At 33.9% G+C, this 19748-nt stretch overlaps 1 protein-coding gene across 6 annotated transcripts in view; it reads left to right on the top strand.

Moving 5' to 3' along the window:
* CNTN1 (contactin 1) overlaps window positions 1-19748 on the top strand; it is a 347755-nt gene that overhangs the window by 260743 nt on the left and 67264 nt on the right. For 3 of the 6 annotated variants that reach the window (XM_026000122.2, XM_072765564.1, XM_026000123.2), the window contains one exon: window positions 8400-8558. In XM_026000122.2, the coding sequence (XP_025855907.1) occupies window positions 8400-8558 (159 nt within the window). Of the gene's footprint in view, window positions 1-388; window positions 2336-8399; window positions 8559-19748 lie in introns of those variants that run through there. The other 3 variants (XM_026000124.2, XM_072765566.1, XM_072765565.1) reach the window with 1 other exon arrangement.

Raw genomic sequence — 19748 nt, 5'->3', positions numbered from 1 at the left:
TTTTAGAATCATTGCTAAATTCACCTTCTGTATTTTTTTTTTTTTTAGTTAGAAGCCTTCAGGCATATGCCTTAGAACAAAGGTTCTAGTGTGCATTTGTTTGTTTGTTTGTTTGTTTGTTTGTTGAAGGAGGTTCCAGCAACAGCTCTTACTCTTTAGCAAGGCAATCACTGTTACTGGGGAAGGGACATTTGATTGGGCCAAACCTTGTCACTTTAGCCTACTTTCTGTTGGACTCCCATCTCCAGTGTCTAGGAGAATATGTTTTTCTTTGCTCTGATTTCAACTTACCCATCAAGGATTCATGGCAAATCCCCAAAGTACATGGCTTCCTGCCCCTAACTGGGCATCCACACTGTCCCTTCAGCCTTGATCTTTCCTCTTGCAGGTAAAAACAGAAAAGATGGAGAGAAAAACATGGTGGATCCTTTTCTCCCCGTCTGTGCCAGCCTGCCTCCAACCTGGTGATCGTTGACACTCACCATTTGTGTGAAAGCCTTTTTTCTTTTTTTTAACATATTATACTAGATTTTACTAATTAACTCAATCTTGTAGCTTCTGCAGTTTTCCCTTCCAATCTAGTTCTTAGAGGATTTTTCCTTTTGAAACTTCTAAACATACTTTTGAGCAGGAAGATATTTAAAAATATAATTATATAGCTTCACTAATATGAAAAATGGCTTGTGAACTAACCGAGTACATCTTAAAATGGCCAAGTGAAATTTTTGTGTTTTCATGCCCTGTTTTTCTTTGAAATTACATAACTCAGAAATTAGCTCATTATCTGAAAAAATTATGAAGAACTGGTGAATTATAATATATGGGTATTGCCACTGAATGGACTGTTTGATTTAGCCAAGTAGGTAATGAACAGTGTTGTTGTCAAATTCACTAAGCAGTCATCTTAATTAGGACACATACTAAGGGACATTACTCCAGTAGTCTTTTGTATCCTGGTCCCATATAAATTTATTTGGCAAGAATGGATGAAAAGCAACAATAAACAACTCAAGACTGCCCATGGCTCTGTAGGGTTTTTGGAACAATTCCTGGGATTGAGAAGTGAAAATGGACAGCATGTTGAGAAAATTGTCATCTCAGTAGCAAGGTTTAAGTGAAGATACCAAGCCATTAACTGCATGCATGCATATTTAATTTTATTAACTCCTACCATCAGCCTCTTGGATCTTTAATTTGGGCAGGAAGTTTGAGATTCTTACTGGAAGGACTTAAGCATAACTGAAGGATAAAAAGGAAGTGTATATAATTCTTTCTGGAACTGCTTAAATTTCATTATTTGACAATACTTTCATTTTCTCCCATTAGTCAAAGAGATATACTTAAAATTCTTGTTGCTTCACCAGAAATAGTTTTGCTCTTAAACACATTTATATTTAGGTATCGGGTATCATATGAACTTCTCATTTAGTAAATCAAGCAACTCCATCTGTTGTTGGAATAAGTCTCAGGAAAGCTTAAGGAATATGGATATGACTGTTCAATACATATGTAGTGTTCTTTTTAAAATAATTCATTAGTCATCATAAAGGAATACATGTCTCTGGATCAAGATGTTATTAATTTCCATATTAATTTTTTTTTTAGTTTTGTAGTCTCAACCATTATCACAGATAGAACAATCTTTGAGTTTAGATCCAAATCAATTGGCATTTTAATAAGATATTTAAAATTAATTTGAGATTCTCATGTACCTTAAGTATCATCATGGAGACATATGCATGAATCATCACTGTGGGCATCTTCTTATCTAGTTCATAAATGAAAGTATACCACCAAGACCTGATGGGAATATAGTCTTGAATTTAAATACTAGAAATCACATGATAAATATGACTTTCTTATTGCCAGGAAAGGGAGAATATTCTTGTTTAAATAAACTTCATTGATGACAAGTAGAGGTTCTCATTACTAATGGATCTAAGTTCACTTTTGTAAATGTTAGAGATTAAAAGACTACTATACTCCTACTAAACGGTAGAGATGTTTACTATTCAGCTTCATCTTAGGACAGCTTTAAACATTGAAGAAACCACATGACATTGAACTGTGTTTCATAACATTATGGTAGAGCCATTGTCTTAATGAATCTTGAGAACAGAAATAGGCCTGTAATAATAAAGGGCATTCAGCTGACACAATCTGGTAAAGAAGTCCCCTGTCTTAATATAACTGCTGTTCTTTCACTAATGTCATCTTAAGATTATTTTGTTTTAAAAAGGAGGATAATTTCCGCTGAAAAGGCTTTGTTTCCTCAACATTTAAACTTTTCATTAAAATTTGCTCTTTTAGTAAAAATAAACAATGAACCACAGAATATTTGCCTGTGGTGTTTGCTTCAATTACTTACTGGGAATTTCAGGTGGAAAGAGAGTGATACTAGATGCCTTTCATGCTTACAACAGCTCTGGAACATGAAGGTTTATATTCAATGCATGTGCCATGTGGAAGAGAGTCCCAGAAGGACCAGGAGTTTTTGGGTCCGGTTGTTTAAAAAGTCAGGGTTTAAGAGGAAGAAAGCACATTTGTATTTAGTACTAAGTACTAGCAAAGACTCAAGTGATGCCTGGGGGCAGTCATGGCTGCTATGAATCCTGTTTAATTCTGGACGGTCCCAATTTCAAATCTTCTATCCCACTTGATTTATCAGAAAATATGTTTCAATTATTGACTGAGAAAATATGGTCAGCCTATAATATGCAAATAATCATTTTTTTAAAGATTTTTATTTATTTATTTGAGAAATATAGGGATAGAGAGAAAGCATGAGCAGGGGTGAGGAGCAGAGGGCAAGGGAGAGGCAGACTCACCGCTGAGTGAGGAGTCTGATACATGACTCACTCTCAGGACCCTGAGATCATGACCTGAGCTGAAGGCAGATGCTTAACCAACTGAGCCACCCAAGCACTAATAAATAATCATTTTGAAAGTTATTTTTTTGGGGGGGGGGGAGGGGCTATTTTTCCTCAAATGTCTAAACTCTTTTTCATTGAATGTTACTACATTTCTAAAGAAGAAATGACTGAATTAATAGATAATTGTGTTCTCGCTTATTTTTTCCTCTGATTACTTCACATATGAATAAGAACTGAGTGGGGACCACATCTGTATTTTGTTCATACATAGGTATTTTTTCCTAAAGACACTGGTAAGATTCAGGAAAGACTAACAATACTTTTAGGGTGATCAAGAAAAGCTGGGGCTGAATTGTGTGTAATTTATAAATGGGTGATGTGTTGACGTTCATTTATCTGAGTTAACAGATCAAACAAAAATTTAAAAAGATATGGTCAATGTATTACAGTTTTTGTCATTTTTTTTCTTAAATATATAGCTGTGCCCATGTAATTCATATGATTTCCACCAAGAAAGGTCTCTAAATAAATAAGTAAGTAAATAAATAAATAAATGGTCTCCAAAGAAAAGCTCAATACCATTTTTGAATTTGATTCTGATAATGCTGTTTTAAATTATTGTACTGTATTTATTGAAAAGTTGGTCTCATGGCAGATTGGTTATTTACATCCTAGCTTTGTCATTTGCTAGCTAGATGACTGTGGTCATTTAATCTGTCCATGTCTCTGTTTCCTCTTCTGTAAAATAGGGAAAATAATGGCCCTACATCATTAGGTTATTGGTAAGAATTATGAAAGATTTAGCACTTACTTCAATATAATAAGGACTCAATAAAATATTCTTATTAAAATATATAAAAATTTTATTTGCTAACCTTTTATGTCCTGTAAATTTTATGTTGTTATGAGTTCACATTTGTTTAAAAAATAAAGACAAGTCTAAGAAAACAACAGGATAAAGTGGTCAGTGTTCAGGTAGTTCTTTGGAGGTCTTTTGCAGACAGGCACATTTGGGCGACAAGATCTAAATTTCAAATGGGCTTTTTCTCACTTCACGTGGGTTATGCTGGGAAACCCAGTCTCTTGTCCTAATTCTTTCTGCACTCTCTTACAGACTAGCTGTAATAGCCCTTCTAAACTTTAGCACCTTTGGTTAATGTACAGATATCACTTTATGTGAGCTCTAAAATGTGTGTGATCTGTATTACACGTTGAAATGTTTGTTATTTGCCTGCAACCAATGATTTCGTAGTTAAAACATTGAGAAACTAAAAAAAATCAAAATAAAAAAAATAAAACATTGAGAAACTGGAGAAATTTGGGAAAAGAGAGTATAGATGTGGCAAATTGAGACTGCATTGAACCACAGAATGATAGAGGACCATTCTGGCTATTTCTACAGCCCTTCAGTAGGCTAAAAAAAAAAAAAAAAAAAAAAAAAAAGATAGAAACAAGCTTTAGTAATTGTAGACTCCTGCCTGACTTTGAAGAACCCACAATGTAGAAACATAACACTAACAACGACTTTGGTAGACCACTAATTATCCCCCGTAGGTGAGATTTTATGGAGTGTTCTCAATCAGCAATCTCGGAGAGGGATATTTAAAGCCAGAGGGGGGAAAAAAACATAATGACTGAAAAACAAGAATAGTAAGATAGAGGGTAATGCAACTAGAAAAGGAAATATATAGTGGCAGTCTCCATGGGGAGGAGTAAAGAAAAGTAGCTCTAAGAAAGCAAGGAAGTTGGGAATAGAGCACTATGATTTTGAATAGGAAAAGGAGATGCAGAGTATCAACACTGAATTTGCACTGTTAATTCTATAAAAAGAGAACTTGGCCAGACTGTCTTCATAAAAACTAAAAACAATAAGTATGCTTTAAATAAGTTTTTATCTCCTCCCCCAGATCTTTCTCACTTTTCTCTTCATTTCCTTCTCTTTCCCCCTTCCTAAGTATTTAACAATGGTGAGAAGAATCGAAAGAAAGGTTTTGCGAACACTAGTCAGAGAAATAGCCCACTTCCTCCAAACCCCCCCACCTGCGATCTTTAATGATTAAAAATAAAAGGAAGAAATGGAATGTTAAAATAATTTCTTATCTAATATATCTAGGCATTTAAAATGCATGTCAAACTCCAAAAGTCCTTTCTATCTAACCAATGTCTCTGTCTCATTACAATTTAAATTTGGCATAAATAGCATTCTTTGGAACCATTAGCTATCTGCCTGAGGACCACCTAAGAAATGAAATAGGCTGCATGTTACAGTCTATTTTACTTAAATTTTTCTGGCTTCTATTCTCTCCTAATAGATATCTTGAGAGTGTTTGTACAATAGGAGCTTAAAGAGGAAGAGAGAGAAATGGGAGAGAAAGAGGAGGCAGAGAAAAAGTGAGAAAGAGAAGGCAAAGAAAGAGAGAAAGGGAGAGGGGAAGGACTCAGACTCAGAATCATGTATTGCTTTTTTTTCCCCCATTGATGAAGGATAATCATGGGTGATCAGTTCCTAATGCCTTTGTGTGTGTGTGCTGAGGAGCAAGTAGTTGCATTTATTTTTTTTCTACCGTAATACTTGTTTTCTCCATTCTGAACAGAAAAACTGAACAAGTGGTATCTGCTGCACTGCTTTGAAAATCTTCCTCTGGGAGACAGTACATACAGGCCCTGAGTTGAACTCCCAGGCTGTGCAAGCTTGTGCCTATAGTACCACTCCTCCATTTTTGTTACATCTCGATTTCTTAGTATAAAGTAAGGGACTCACATTCCCAACTTTTCCTCATCTTCAACAAATTTATCAGAAAACACTTTATTCTTAAATGAAAAAAACTGGTAAATAAACAATCTGATGAACAGATCCCTCCCAATTATTAACAGATACTAATAATTATTCCTGCTAAGTAGCTCAGATGCCTAGAAGGCTCTCACAGGAATACCACAATAATACTTTTAATAGCTAGTTTACTGAGGGCTTTCTATGGACCAGGTCTTCCATTACATTCCTTAAAAGACAGTTTCAATCCTAAAAAAAAAACAATTCTACATCATCAATTTTTATTATTCCTATTTTACAGATGAGAAAATGGAAACTTAATAAATTTGAAAAACTTTCCCAAGATAAATCAGGTCACAGAATTTTAAGTCAAGCCTATTTTAAACTCTAAAATCTCTGCCTTTAATAATATTTTTCTCTCAGGTATTTTCCAGGAGATATTTGGAATTGATTATTAGATGGATAGGTCTGCTCTGCATTACTAGGTAACATTGCCACACCAGGGTTTTGAGGATATTAACCAACACCTTTCCATTTGTTCTCTTGACTTCACCTCTTTATGTTGGTATTCCAGGCAAATGGAAGTATGGAGCTTGTATTGTGGATGACTGCTATGTTTATAGAACTATCTGAAATTCAATTGTGATAAATGCACTTATGTATTCACTAAAATATTTATCAAAAACCCATTAGAAGTCAGGCATATATCAGATGGGAAAAATGGACAAAGGAAATTAGAATATTTTGCTCAACAATGTTACTCTTCCATGACTGGATGACTGAGTGAAATTATGCATATAGTATTTCCAACAAATACATTCATAACATGCAACTCTAGTCTGACCTTTTAAAATATTACTCATTTGCCACTCCAAGAACTTCAGACTAACACCAGGCAAATAATTCACACTTTAATGGTTTAAAGACTTATGGCAATCTTATCTTAAATTCCTCTTAGCATTTTCTCTATACTTTTGTGCACAGAAAAAAGTATCTGAATACATGACTTTCCCTTCCTTTAAAAATAATTTCCTTTATTTTTCATCTCTATTTTTAAATTTTAATACTCTGAAGTATTCATTGACTTTGGATGATGCTTTATGTGGAGTAATGAAGTAATGAAAAGAGTTTTTTCTTTCTGAATATTGCATGTGTTCTATATTACATATGTGTCTATTTTCATTTATTCTGGATGATGTATATTTTACTTTTAATTAACATCAACAAATATAAGTACATTATTACAGATTAACATTTATAAAAGTTATTTACCTTTCTATTTATGTTATATACATCCAAATAATAAAATTTACTATCATCAATAGGATGTGTCTTGTGTTATTTTAATATTAGCAGTAATATATCTGTGTGAATCTGCCTACACCTTTTCCCCCTTGGGATCACCCACACAGAAATTGTCTACACCTTTGCAAAGACCAAAACCTGTTTGGAGAAAAAAAAAAGCCATATAGGCTTAGCATCTGATTTGACAAATAAATAGTAAAGCATTTATATTTAGCTAAGAGATAAAAACAAATGTCTTATTTACTACTATATTCAATATGAAACACTAAAGATATCATTTTACCAAAGTTGTAATTATATTTAATATGCCTAATTTAGTTGGGGATGGACACTTTCTGGTGCAAAGAAAATGAGTGATAGTATTTTCTGAAATGTCTATTAAAGGGTGTCTCTATTAACTGAGAAACTTCTTTAGCACTGTAAGTAAGCAATGAATGCCACTGTACCATGTAAATGATGGTACATTTTTGAAAACAAGAAATTATGCTGCAAGGTATAAATATCTTGTATCCCATTATCATGGCATTTATCACTTCCAATTATACTTATTTATTTGCTGGTCCATTATACCCTTTTCAAGACAAAGAGCTCTTCAAAACTGGAGAGTTATGTCTCATTTATCTTTTCATTTCTATTACCAGATACAGTGCTCTCATTGAATAATATTGGTTCTGAGATTGGAAGCATCTATGAAAAGCTATCTTAAACATTGTTTTATGTTCTACATTAATAATTTATCTGTCCTAAGACGCTTCAATATATTATTTGATGTTTTAGAGAATTTCTGGTATATCTCTGAGTTGACAATTGTTTTCTACATTTTATAGAAGTAGAAATATTTCTTTGAATATTATTTATGCACATTACTGTAATAACATGAAATTTATTATCCAAAATGATACATATAGTCATTCCCCAAATTTTCTACTCCAAGTAAAATTAATTACCTATAATCACTTAGGGTTATAAAAAAGTATTTATTCCATTTGGGGGAGGCACAGTGAAACATCTGACTAACTACTCTCTTATCTAGACTGAATTGTACTACCATATCAGATTTATACATTCATCCAGCATTTATGAAGTTGTGCTGTGCCACAACCTGTTAGGTCCTGGTAATGTCAAATTCATTTTATAAGTCAAAGACTTTCATGTGTATCCATTTTATGAGCCAAAGATTGTCATACATACCTTGAATAATAATGCCATTTTAAATGAGAGCATTTATCTCTTTACTTAAAAAGAAACACCGTGAAATCATTTAGTGAAGACCATAATAAATACTGTTATTATCACCTCTTATAGTTTATATTTAAAAGGAATGTTGTAACACTGATTATATCATATAAATGTCCTTTAGATAAATTTCAAAGAAGATGCTTTTGGATTCTACCGTGCACTTAATTCACTAGCTGGGATTCACTGATTCAGTTCCCAAATTTTCATTCCAGGCCCTCCAGGCCCTCCAGGTGGTCTGCGAATAGAAGACATTAGAGCGACTTCTGTGGCACTTACTTGGAGCCGTGGCTCAGACAATCACAGTCCTATATCTAAATATACTATTCAGACCAAGACTATTCTTTCAGATGACTGGAAAGATGCAAAGACAGGTGAGTTTCATTTGTCCAATTACTTTGTACATATTTTTAAATGAATTCTTTGATCAAAAATGAATATCTGGACTCTTTATGGATTTCATCATCTACCTTGAAGTGCTTTTTTATTTTTAAACTCTTTTTTTTTTTTAAAGTATCCCAGTGCCTTGGTAGTAAAGGGAACCACAAGGAATGTAGACATTTTAAAGTTGCAGGGGAAGAGGCAGTGTGTCTGTATCTATAATGGGAAAGCAAAGAGAGGCTTTCTGGTTTTCTAATTTAAGTTATGTGTAAATCTAAGATTTGTTAGGAAAAAACCTTGGGAGATCTTTTTTTTGGCAAATGACATCTATAGCTTTTTATTTATGATCCATTTTTTACAATTGTATAGATACTAGAGTTCTGCTTTTCTTAAAAGCCACTTTGATTATAAATATTACTTTAATAACCCAATTCATATTACCATATAACCTTTGCTTTTTTTTTAAAAAAAGATTTTATTTATTCATTAATGAGAGATACAGAGAGAGAGAGAGAGAGGCAGAGACACAGGCAGGGGAGAAGCAGGCTCCATGCAGGGAGCCCGATGTGGGACTCAATCCTGGGTCTCCAGGATCAGGCCCTGGGCTGAAGGCAGCGCTAAACTGCTGAGCCACCTGGGCTGCCCCAACCTTTGCTTTTCAAAGATGATCTTAACTGCTTTGAACTTCCTCAAAATGTATCTTCAAGGAAGTTTTAGATTTTAATTTTTTTCTTATATTAAGATTTTCTAAAAGTTGATCAGAAAAAAAAATAAATGATTGAGTGGGTGCCTTCCTTTGTCTGTAACTATTACCTGTGACATTTGTCTTGACTAGCCTGTAACATCACACGGCAGTTTATCTCTTATAACATCAAAGAAGATAGATGATCCTTTTGATAAAATATCTGCTTCTGTTTGTCATTTTGACATTATTTTAAACAAACTTATAGTTGCTAGAGTTTATTTTAGATACATAATGAAGACAACAGAAGGAAGAAAAAAAGACAAAAATGAATAAAATGTTTTTATACTTTTTTAAAAATGAAAAAAAAATTAATCCCAGAATATCCCAAACCTGCCCTCATTTTTGCTTTGTCTTAAGGTTATGGGATTTATTTGTATTGACTACTGAGATGTTTTAACTTAGATTTAGTTTTCTTTAGTAATTTAGTCCTGTTGTGGGAAATGAACCAAATATAAACTTGAAGCCTGTTATGAGGGTTTACATATATTGCAATATTGAGTAGTTTCTCCACATAAGTATATAAAATACACATGAGTGTTAGAAACAGGTGAAATATTCCTATTACATTGCTGGTAAATGTAAGAGTTATCTAGAAATATGCTTGGCAAAATCAGACCACTTGAAAAATTATGTAAATAACCATTTAGTTGTTTGATAAACCTAAAGTAGGGGCAGTTTTATTTATCTGAAGAGAATGAAAATGGATGATAATGATGAAACTATAGATAATATTATATATCTAGCCAAATTGACACTGATTATAGGTACCGGAGAACACAAAATACAATAAATTAACACATTTAAAATTTTGTTTGCTTTGAAAAAGGAATAATAATTGTAATATTTTCCATTAATTATGTATACTTACTGGGTAGGCCAATTAAAATTATACTTTTCATTAAAATATATATATATATAGTTTTTAATATATATATATTCCACTAGAAAGTAAATTCCATAAGGATGGAGATTTTGTTTTATTCACTATTCTATCTCTAGCCCCCAGATCAGGGCTCTTACTGCTCATGTATTAAACACATATTCACTGAGCCTCCATGGTATGCCAGAACCAGTCCTAGATGCTGGATATACACCTGACCCTCCATAAACAAAACAGAGAAAGGAATCACACACATATACACAACAGTCCTTCCCTCAAAGCGTTTACACTTTAGTAGGAAAGATGACAATGAACAATTAGTAAATCACTGAACTCTACCTCTGAAACTGATAATATACTATATATTAATTAATTGAATATAAATAAAATTTAATTTAATTAAAAAAAGAAAAAGAAGAGAAAGTCATATGGTGATTAGTGCTAAAGAGAAACATTAGAGGAGAAGAATCAGGCTGTAGGCATTGCACCTTATAAAGAGTGCTTCCAATATTAATATAGTCACCTCAAATTACTCATGGTTCCAGTTCACATGTTATGTCTTTTTACAACTGTCAACCTATTTGTATCTTTGAATCTAAAGTAGGTTTTCTCTTGAAACACATGGTTGCATCTTAAATTTTTATCCAGTCTGACAACCACTGCCTTTTGATTGGATTCTTTAATCCATTAACATTTAGTGTTATTATTTACAGTTGAATTTATATCTGCCATTTTTTTCTATTTTTTACTTTTTAAGTTTTTATTTTAATTCTAGTTATTTGACATACAGTGTAATATTAGTTTCAGGTATACAATATAGTGATTCAACACTTCCATATATCAGCTCATGCTCATCCTGAAAGTGACTTCCTAAATCCCCATCACCAATATCACCCATCCCCCCCACCCAGCTCACTTATGGTCCATCTATTGAATTTTGGTTACTAAATGTATCACCTATTTTGTTCCTTTATTCCTTCTTTACTATTCTTTATTGGATTAAGTGAATATTTTCTAGTGTAGTATTTCAGTTTTTAAAGAATATATATATATATATATATATATATACACACACATATATATATAGTTAATGGTTACTGTACATATGCTATATATGAAAATTTATATAAATAAATGAATTTTAAATACATACATATTTATTTAATGGTTACTCTGGGGCTTACCAGACATATCCAAGCTTACTAGAATAGACTTCATATTTTTACTAACTTAATTTCAGTAAGATACAGGACTGTTACTCCTAGATAGCTCCATTGCATCTTACCAGCTTTTTTTGGTGCTGTGTGTTATTTTTATACATGTTACATCTATATATACTTCAAACCTGTGACTTCTTCTGTTACCGTCTTCTAAAGAAGCTACAAGAAAGGGAAGCAAGTACATATTTATAGAGTTTGTTATATTAACCTTTTTTTTACCATTTTCGATCCTCATTTGTTTCTGTGGATTTGAGTTATCATACTTATTCTAATACAGCTTTGCTTCTAACTGTACCCTTAAGATATTATCAAATATATTACATTTCTATATGCTATAGGCCCAGTAAAAACTTTTATTTTATACATAAAATATATATCATACATAATTTTATTTATAAAAATAATTAGAGAATAAAATGACATCAGCCACTCAATTTGGTAGTTCATTATGCAAATAGCAATAGTGGATGACAAGATATGCAGGGGCATGTAGGTCCTATAAGGAGTTTTTAACAAAAGAGCAATAATCTAATTTCTAATTTGAAGGGGAAAAAAATCACTTTCTGATATATGGAGAAGGGATTTTTGGAGGGCCAAAACTAGAAACATGGAGAATAGCTGGGAGGATGTGGAGGATGAGAGATGTCCAGGTGGGATATGTCATGCTTGGACTAATATATAGCAGTGGGAATGAGGAGTGAGTGGGTGAGTTTGAGATATATTTTTGAAGGCAAAACAGAACTTTCTAAAAGATCAGGTATGGAGATATAGTGAAAGGGCAGAATTGAGAATGCTTCATGGGACTTTGGCTCTAGCATCTGAGTAGAAGGTAGAAGCACTTACTGGAGAGACAAGAGAGATTAAGTGCAAGTAAGGACTTAGTTCCATTTTGGAATGGGTTCTCCATTTCTTTATGTACAACTGGATTTACACGTAGTATAATTTTCCTAAGAACTTTTAAAATATTTCTGAGTGTAAGGTTCCTGAGTCAGACCTTTAGCCCTTGTACATTAGAAAAGTTATTTCATTTCAAATTTGCTATAATTTTTTGAATGTAAGTTCTAAGTGTTTTTTGAGCATTTAAAAAATATCCTTTCTTCATCTTTTTGCCTTCATTGTTACCAATAAGAAGTCAACTAATATTTTTACCTTATATTCCTATATTTATTTAATATGTCCATTATCTCTAGCTATTTTCAAGATTTCATTTCTGCTTTTAAGTTGATGAAAATATATTTATCTTCATGGGGGTTTCCTGGCAAGTTGGATTTTGAGTTGATATCTTCCTTAACCTGGAAATTCTCAGTCATTATATCTTCCAATATTTCTTCTGTCTCATTCTCTTTTTTTTTTTCTTGGTCTATATTGCTATGTATGTTAGATTGTTCAATGTGTTCCATGGATAATGGAAGTGTGTGTGTTTCTGTTTGGATAGTGTCTAATGACTTGTATTCACTTTCATAGATTTTTTGTTCCACTATATTAAGTTTGTTGAAAATCTCGTCAAAATGATTTTGATTTTGATTTTGTATTTCTTTTTATTCCTAAGATTTTTTTTGTTCCCAGCATTAGGCTCCTTTTAATATTATCTACATAGTACTCCACAGAAATGTCTTATTTGTTTATATAAGTTATGCATCTTCCCCACTTGATACATTTACATATTTATAGTAGGCATTCTATCATCCCTGTCTGATCATTTAACACTGGGCCATCTTTAAGTCTGGCCCTGTTGATTTTTTTTCCTTTGTTAAAAATGCATCACATTTCTTTGTTTTCTCATGCCTTGATAATTTTTTAAGCCCAAATATTATGTAAAAAAGAATAATAGACCATAATGTAAATATTACTTATGCCCAGGAAAATGCATATCATTTTTTCAAAATTGTCATTTTGTCAATATAATCTGTAGCTAAGGTGATAGCTTTGCAGTTAGATTCAATGCAGCAGAGGGCCAAGTAAATTGGAGTGTAAGGTCAAACCTTCTCACATCTGAATGATTTCCAGCCTTACCATCAGAAGTCAGCTTGCTCTTCTAGCCCAGGTCTCAGTGAGGGTTCTTTCCCCTTCCCTTCTTCTGCCCCTGAAAGTTGTTGTCAGATAACTAGTCTAAAGCCCAGAGTTCCTGGGTGTAGAAGAAGTTCTCAGTTCTCCTGTGTTCAATCAGACTTTGGCAGACCTACAGCACTAGTACCTCTCTGGGGAGGCAGATCTGTCTTTGCTCTCCAACCACTCACCCAGACACTCATGGCCATACATTTATTCAGTATAAGGCCTGCTATGCATGTGGCAGAGTCCCCATTTTCCTGCATTGCTCTTAGACTGAAGCAGATCTGAGATGTCTGTGCCTCAGAGGGAGGTCTCTCATGGCTCTCTTGTTCTGCTCCCAACTTTTTTGAGTATACTTGGTGAAGTCCTACAAAAAAGAATTGGCTGATGGATACAGATACTCCATGATCTGGGGGCTCCTGGGGATTCAATACAGCCATGCCAACCTACACTTTGTCTTTAAAATATCTGTGAAAAGTTAGACTGCTTTCTTCTTGTGAACATTAATGATTCTGTCCTCCTCTCTTCATTGCTCTACTTATGATGACTTCAGTTCATTAGACTTCTTCACAAACTCAAACCTCTGAAAGGCTCTGAAAAATTATTATTTTGTAGATTGTCTTACCTGTTATTTTTGTTAGTTATGTAAGTAAAGTTCTTTGTGACAGTATCCTAAGTGGAAATAAAAAATACTTTTTGTAATACATGCGATCATGTAGTCTTCATTTCTAGCGATGCCCACTAAAAATGGAAGGTGCAGTACTAAAGTCAGTTTTATGAAGGTAATTATTTAAGATGTTCAGTAAATATTTTTCAAAGATATAAAGTTTCAGCAGTCCAAAGATTTCATTTAGAATAATGAGATTAGAGAATAGACTGTATATCTGTAAAACAATCTACTATAAATCTTACTTCTCTTGGACTTTTTAGGGGCTAGACAGAAGGAATTTGACGCCATTCTCAAGGTTCTACTAGATACACAGATAACATTTAGAATGTTGGGTTTGATTCTACACTGCTACTTAGAGAAGAAAAATTATAAAATATTATTGGTAATGGGGTGTGTGTATGGGAGGCGATTGAACAAAAAGAGGCCTAAGAAACCATGCTGTGAGGATCAATTGCAAGAGCCAACCTAGGGTGTGGTTTCTAAAACAAAGAAGAAGAATGTCTTTATATTTAAAATTTATGTGGAAATCTAGAATTGCAAATTAACATCTTCATACATAAATATTTCTCTGGACTTTGGATTACTTCCTTAGAATAGACACTCGTAAATTAAAGTATTTAGTGTAAACATGCTTAGACTCATTAGCTACCCTAAAAATTACCCTGTAGAGAGATAGAAACAATTTTTATTCCTGCCACCAGTATGTATCTCTTCTACCATGTCTTTGCTTAGTATTTAGTGCTTTTTTTAATCTTTGCTGCATTGATAGGTTAAAAAAAATGGAGAAAAAAAATCACTAGGCTCATTGTAGAATACTTACTTTTTAGAATTTAGCATTTTCTTCTTTGCCTTTCTGTAGCTTCAGTTTTTGTTGTTCTTATTTCCAATATGAATTTCTGGGTTTTTATGAGGCTACATTCAAATTTTCCTTAGAGAAGAATCCATGAATCATATCTTCTGGGATGCCAGAGCATAGTTTGCTTCTCTTTTGCTGCAGAGAACTTTGCCAAATCTATGGCATCTTGCAAAGTTCTGCCAGAAGACCTATGGGTTGGGGCTAGAGACTCTAAGGTAACAGAGAGCCAGTGAAAAGCCTTTAAATGCCCTTTTCCATTCTCACACAGATCTGCTTTATCAGTTAAAACCTCGAAATTGATTCTGGATAGTTTCATACTTGGGTTTTGGATTCAGAAGGAAGAAGCTAAAGTTCTGATTGTATTTAAATTCTAAGGAAATACCAGGATTCTTTAGGCAATTTCAAAGAATCTAGAACAGGTGGGATTATATTGCCTACGATTATTCTTGAAACAATTTAGTTTTTTAGTCCTGAGGTCATTCTGGCTATTTCTGAAGCTTTTCAAACAGCTAGTCCTGTGGTCTGAAGGCAGAGTGCTATTAGCACGGTTGCCAGGCAACTAAAGTACTGTGAATTATTGGCCTTAGGATACCCATGAGGCTTGCTTCTCTTTTCCTCCAAAGAGTAGTTAGAATGATTTTATTCTGAGCCTTACAGATGCCACATATTTGCAAATAAATCTATGGATTACTGTTTATGGCTGGTTGTTAAAATCAGACCTTCTCAAGAGGGTCTTTTGACCTGAGTGCTTAACATAAGTACTATGTCTCCTGCTCTCTATCCCTTTGATTGAGATTTACACTCAGAAATAAAACTAAGATTTAAATAACCATCAATTTAATAGTATGTTTTTTTACAGAGAGAAGCCTCTGACAGGCATTATTTGCTAAGATCTGATTTTCAATACTGAAATTACCTATAGAAAAAAATGGCCTGATTCTGAACTGACCTACTCAGGAACTTGAGACCCAGTCCTGATTCCCAGCACTTGCCTCTATTGTGCAAAGTATTCTCTTCTCTTTCTGACTCTAGGAATAATAAACGAGTTGCAAAGAACTTGGCTGAAGAGAGGGGACACAAAGTCCCTCTGTTCCTGACTGTTCTAATTTGACTTGGTGCATGAATCTGCTTCCAAAGGAAAGCTGAACTCTGCTCCCAAACTCTCTATATGGGTGGTTTTAGAAAAATAAAATATATCCACTATATGGGTACCAGTTCCTACCAGACCTGAAGGAATAGGGAGGAGATGGCATGGGGTAAAAATCCACTTATAAAGATATTTAAGGCCAGAATAAAACAAAAAAAAAATGCATAGTAGAAGTAAAATAAAGTAGCAGTGGAGGAGAAAGGATCAACTCATGGTTAAAGAGAGTGGGAAAGAGATTAAGTGGATTGAGATGAAGTGTACTTTCTGTCAAGATAATTTATGGGCTGAATATAGGCATAAGAGCCATAAAGTGTTGGATATTTTGTGGTGGGGCAAGGTGAAAGAGTGCTCTCTTTGTCTTTCACCAATAGCCTACATGATTCAGAGATGAAGGAGCCTACAAAGTGATTGTTGTACATAAGGCTATGCTTCTTGCATTGAGACATGGTCTATTCTAAATAAGCATCACTTTTGTATTTATATTTTATTTATATTTGTTACAAATATTTATTAAGTAGTACTATTTTCAAAACATTCTGCTGGGTATATTTGGTCCACAGAAATTCCAAAATATGTGTAAAAAGTAGAAGAAACACGTGTATGTCCACAAATGAACAAACAACGGAGAGGCAAAAGAAATATTTTTAGTGTGGGCTACCTACATCAAGTTTGGAGCTGGGAAAAAGTTAAAGAGAAAGAAATCCTTTTAAATCCTTTTTTCATTATGTAGTATTCAGATGTCCTGCCCCATTCTAGAGGAAGGAAAACAGGCCAGATAGAAGAGCCACTTTAAAAAAAAACGATTTTATTTATTCATGAGAGACACAGAGAGACAGGCAGAGACATAAGCAGGGAGGAGGCACCCCACAGGAAGCCTGATGCAGGACTCCATCCTAGGATCACGACCTGAGGCAAATGTTCAACCTAAGCCACCCAGGTATCCCTAGAAGATCCACTTTTAATTCTAGATACACTTTTCTAAAATGAAAATGTTAGTCACTTTTTTTGCTAAGTTATTCCTACTTCTTACATAGATGGTTTTATTTAGGGGATATTATATATATATACATATATATAATATTATATAATTATATTTTATTTTATATATATTATAACCAAAACACAACATAACCAAATATATATATATATATCCAGATATATATATATGCCAAATATATATATAACATAACCAAATATATATATATATACACAACATAACCAAATATATATATAACCAGATATATATAGATAGATATATAGATAGATAGATATAGATATAGATATATACACCAAACATGTTTGTTTTGGATATTTATATTCTCATAAGTTCTGACATTAATGTATATAAACAGGAAATATTATGATTTCGTTGTTGTTCTAAAAAGAGCACTTTCCATGCCTTTAGCAATCGTGGTAGGGAATATTACCCTTAACTTACAGTTATCAAATTATTTTTTATCCATTTAGAAGGCACATTGGAGAAGTCCATCCTACTACCATCTACTTCTTGTTCCCCTCTGAGAGAGTTGTTTGCATACCTGAGCCAATGTTTTCTTGCTGGTGTTTATCTTATGGTAGTGACTTCAAGGTTTTTCACTTATTCTTTCTTTATTCTTCTCAGTCATTGAAATCAAAGGACTGATAACCTCATTTGTAATGCAAAGCCCACCACAAGAGGAGCCCCATTGACTTTTCTTTCTTTACCTTTCACCATTCCTCCAAATAACTCCTGTTGTCAGTTATGATATTCTACTCTTTGAACATACACCTGAACTTCCATTTATTTGGGGGTATTTTCATACTGGATCCTCATACGTGCTCAAAATCAGTATATTAGCTGCTGCTTCCACTGCACATCCATCCAGTTCTTGTTCTGACCCAATCTACACTTGCCCATACCTGTTGACTGCCTAGCTACTTGAAAAATCTTCAAGGCAGACTTGATCATCATGAGAATACCATACCCTTGTCAGGAGAGACCCTTTGGAGGGCTTCCAACATTTACATTTTTCAGGCATTTAAATGGCACTAGGATTTTGCAGCACAGGAAAGAGGGGAGAAGTTGGACTGTCTCATTGAGCCTTCTGTTTTTACTTAGGCCCCCAAACTCATAAAATCACAAACTCACAAATAGTTTCATCACCTTCTGACTTTAAAACCCTGTATTAGTTTCCTAGGGCTGTTGTAACAAACTGGTTGCTTAAAACAACAGAAATTTAGTCTCTCATGATTCTGGAGGCCAGAATCCAGAATCCAGATGTTAGCAGCATGCACCCACTCCAAAGACTCTAGGAAACAGTTCATTCCTTACCTTTCCCAACTCATGGTAGCTCCAGATATTCCTTGGATTGAGGCCACAACACTTCAACGTCTGCCTCTGTGGTCACATTGCAGCCTTCCTTCCTACACATGTCTCTTCTCTGTGATTCTCTTATAAGGACACTTGTCACTGGATTTAGGGCCCACGTAGATAATCTAGGATGATCTTACCCCAAGATCCTTAATATAATTCTAGTCTTAAACTTGAAAGGTTATACAAAGACCATTTTTCCAATAAGCTACATTCACAGGTTCTGGTAACTTGGGCATAGGCAAAACTTTTTGGTAGGCATGATTCAACCCACTACTATAAAAGCTTCTCCTCTCACAGGAAGCTCAAAACTATTTTAAGGTCTCTAGAAGGGAAGAGGGGCCACCCTACCCAGTGTCATAACATCCAGCTCTGTTTTTCCCTTTTCCTTATGAAGAGCCCTTTACCAACTAAAACGTTACCTTCCTTCCTCCAACTATCTAAAAGAAGTCCCTCGGTATATGAAGTAAGGCAAATTCTGATTTGGTGTGAGGGAACGGTGGAAGAAATAGGAAATATAGACGCAGAATGAAAACATGAGAAGGCAAAGCCTAACTTTTAATCAGAAAGTCAAAAATATATGTCAAATGTAGAGAACAAGTTCATAACCAAATAAGAGAAGAGATACCAAAATTAGTATCCAGGAGAGTTAAAATTATGGTAGAGTGAGGCATGGCCTAGTCTGAGCCTTTTGTCAAAAGGCAGAATCTGGACACTGGGATGCTTAGCATTTACTGTGGAGATGGATATAGCATCTTGAAGAGCTATATATTCATGATCTACATTGAAAGATAAAAATTCCCTAAATAATAAGATAATGAGTCATAGACAACCCTGAAGGAACCAATTTTCCAGATAGGTGATGTACAAGTATTTACATGCATATGTATGTGTAGGTTAATTACCGAAAACACATGTGGAAATATTTTAAGACGGCTTAAGATACTGGATAGTTCTACCTTCGTTATGTTTTATCATATGTCAGTGCAATGAGCAATCTTGGATGATATCCTCCCCATAATTTATAATCTTTTCATTACCTAGCAGCATGAGTTCTGAGAAGTACTTAATAAATCTTAATAAGCTATCATAACATTTATTATCATCACCTCAAAAGATTTGGGTAAAAATGCACAAAACCAACTAAAAATGGCATAAACATATACATACCATGGTAACAAATCATTCACTATCCATACACAATATCAGTGGCAGTCCATAAAATTTTTAGCTGCCCCATTGTACTCTTACCTCAAGAAATATTTC

The sequence above is a fragment of the Vulpes vulpes genome, chromosome 8, assembly GCF_048418805.1.
Source record: "Vulpes vulpes isolate BD-2025 chromosome 8, VulVul3, whole genome shotgun sequence".
Classification (NCBI taxonomy): domain Eukaryota; kingdom Metazoa; phylum Chordata; class Mammalia; order Carnivora; family Canidae; genus Vulpes; species Vulpes vulpes.
The sequence above is the reverse complement of the archived record's forward strand: the minus strand, read 5'-3'. Positions and strand labels throughout refer to the sequence as shown.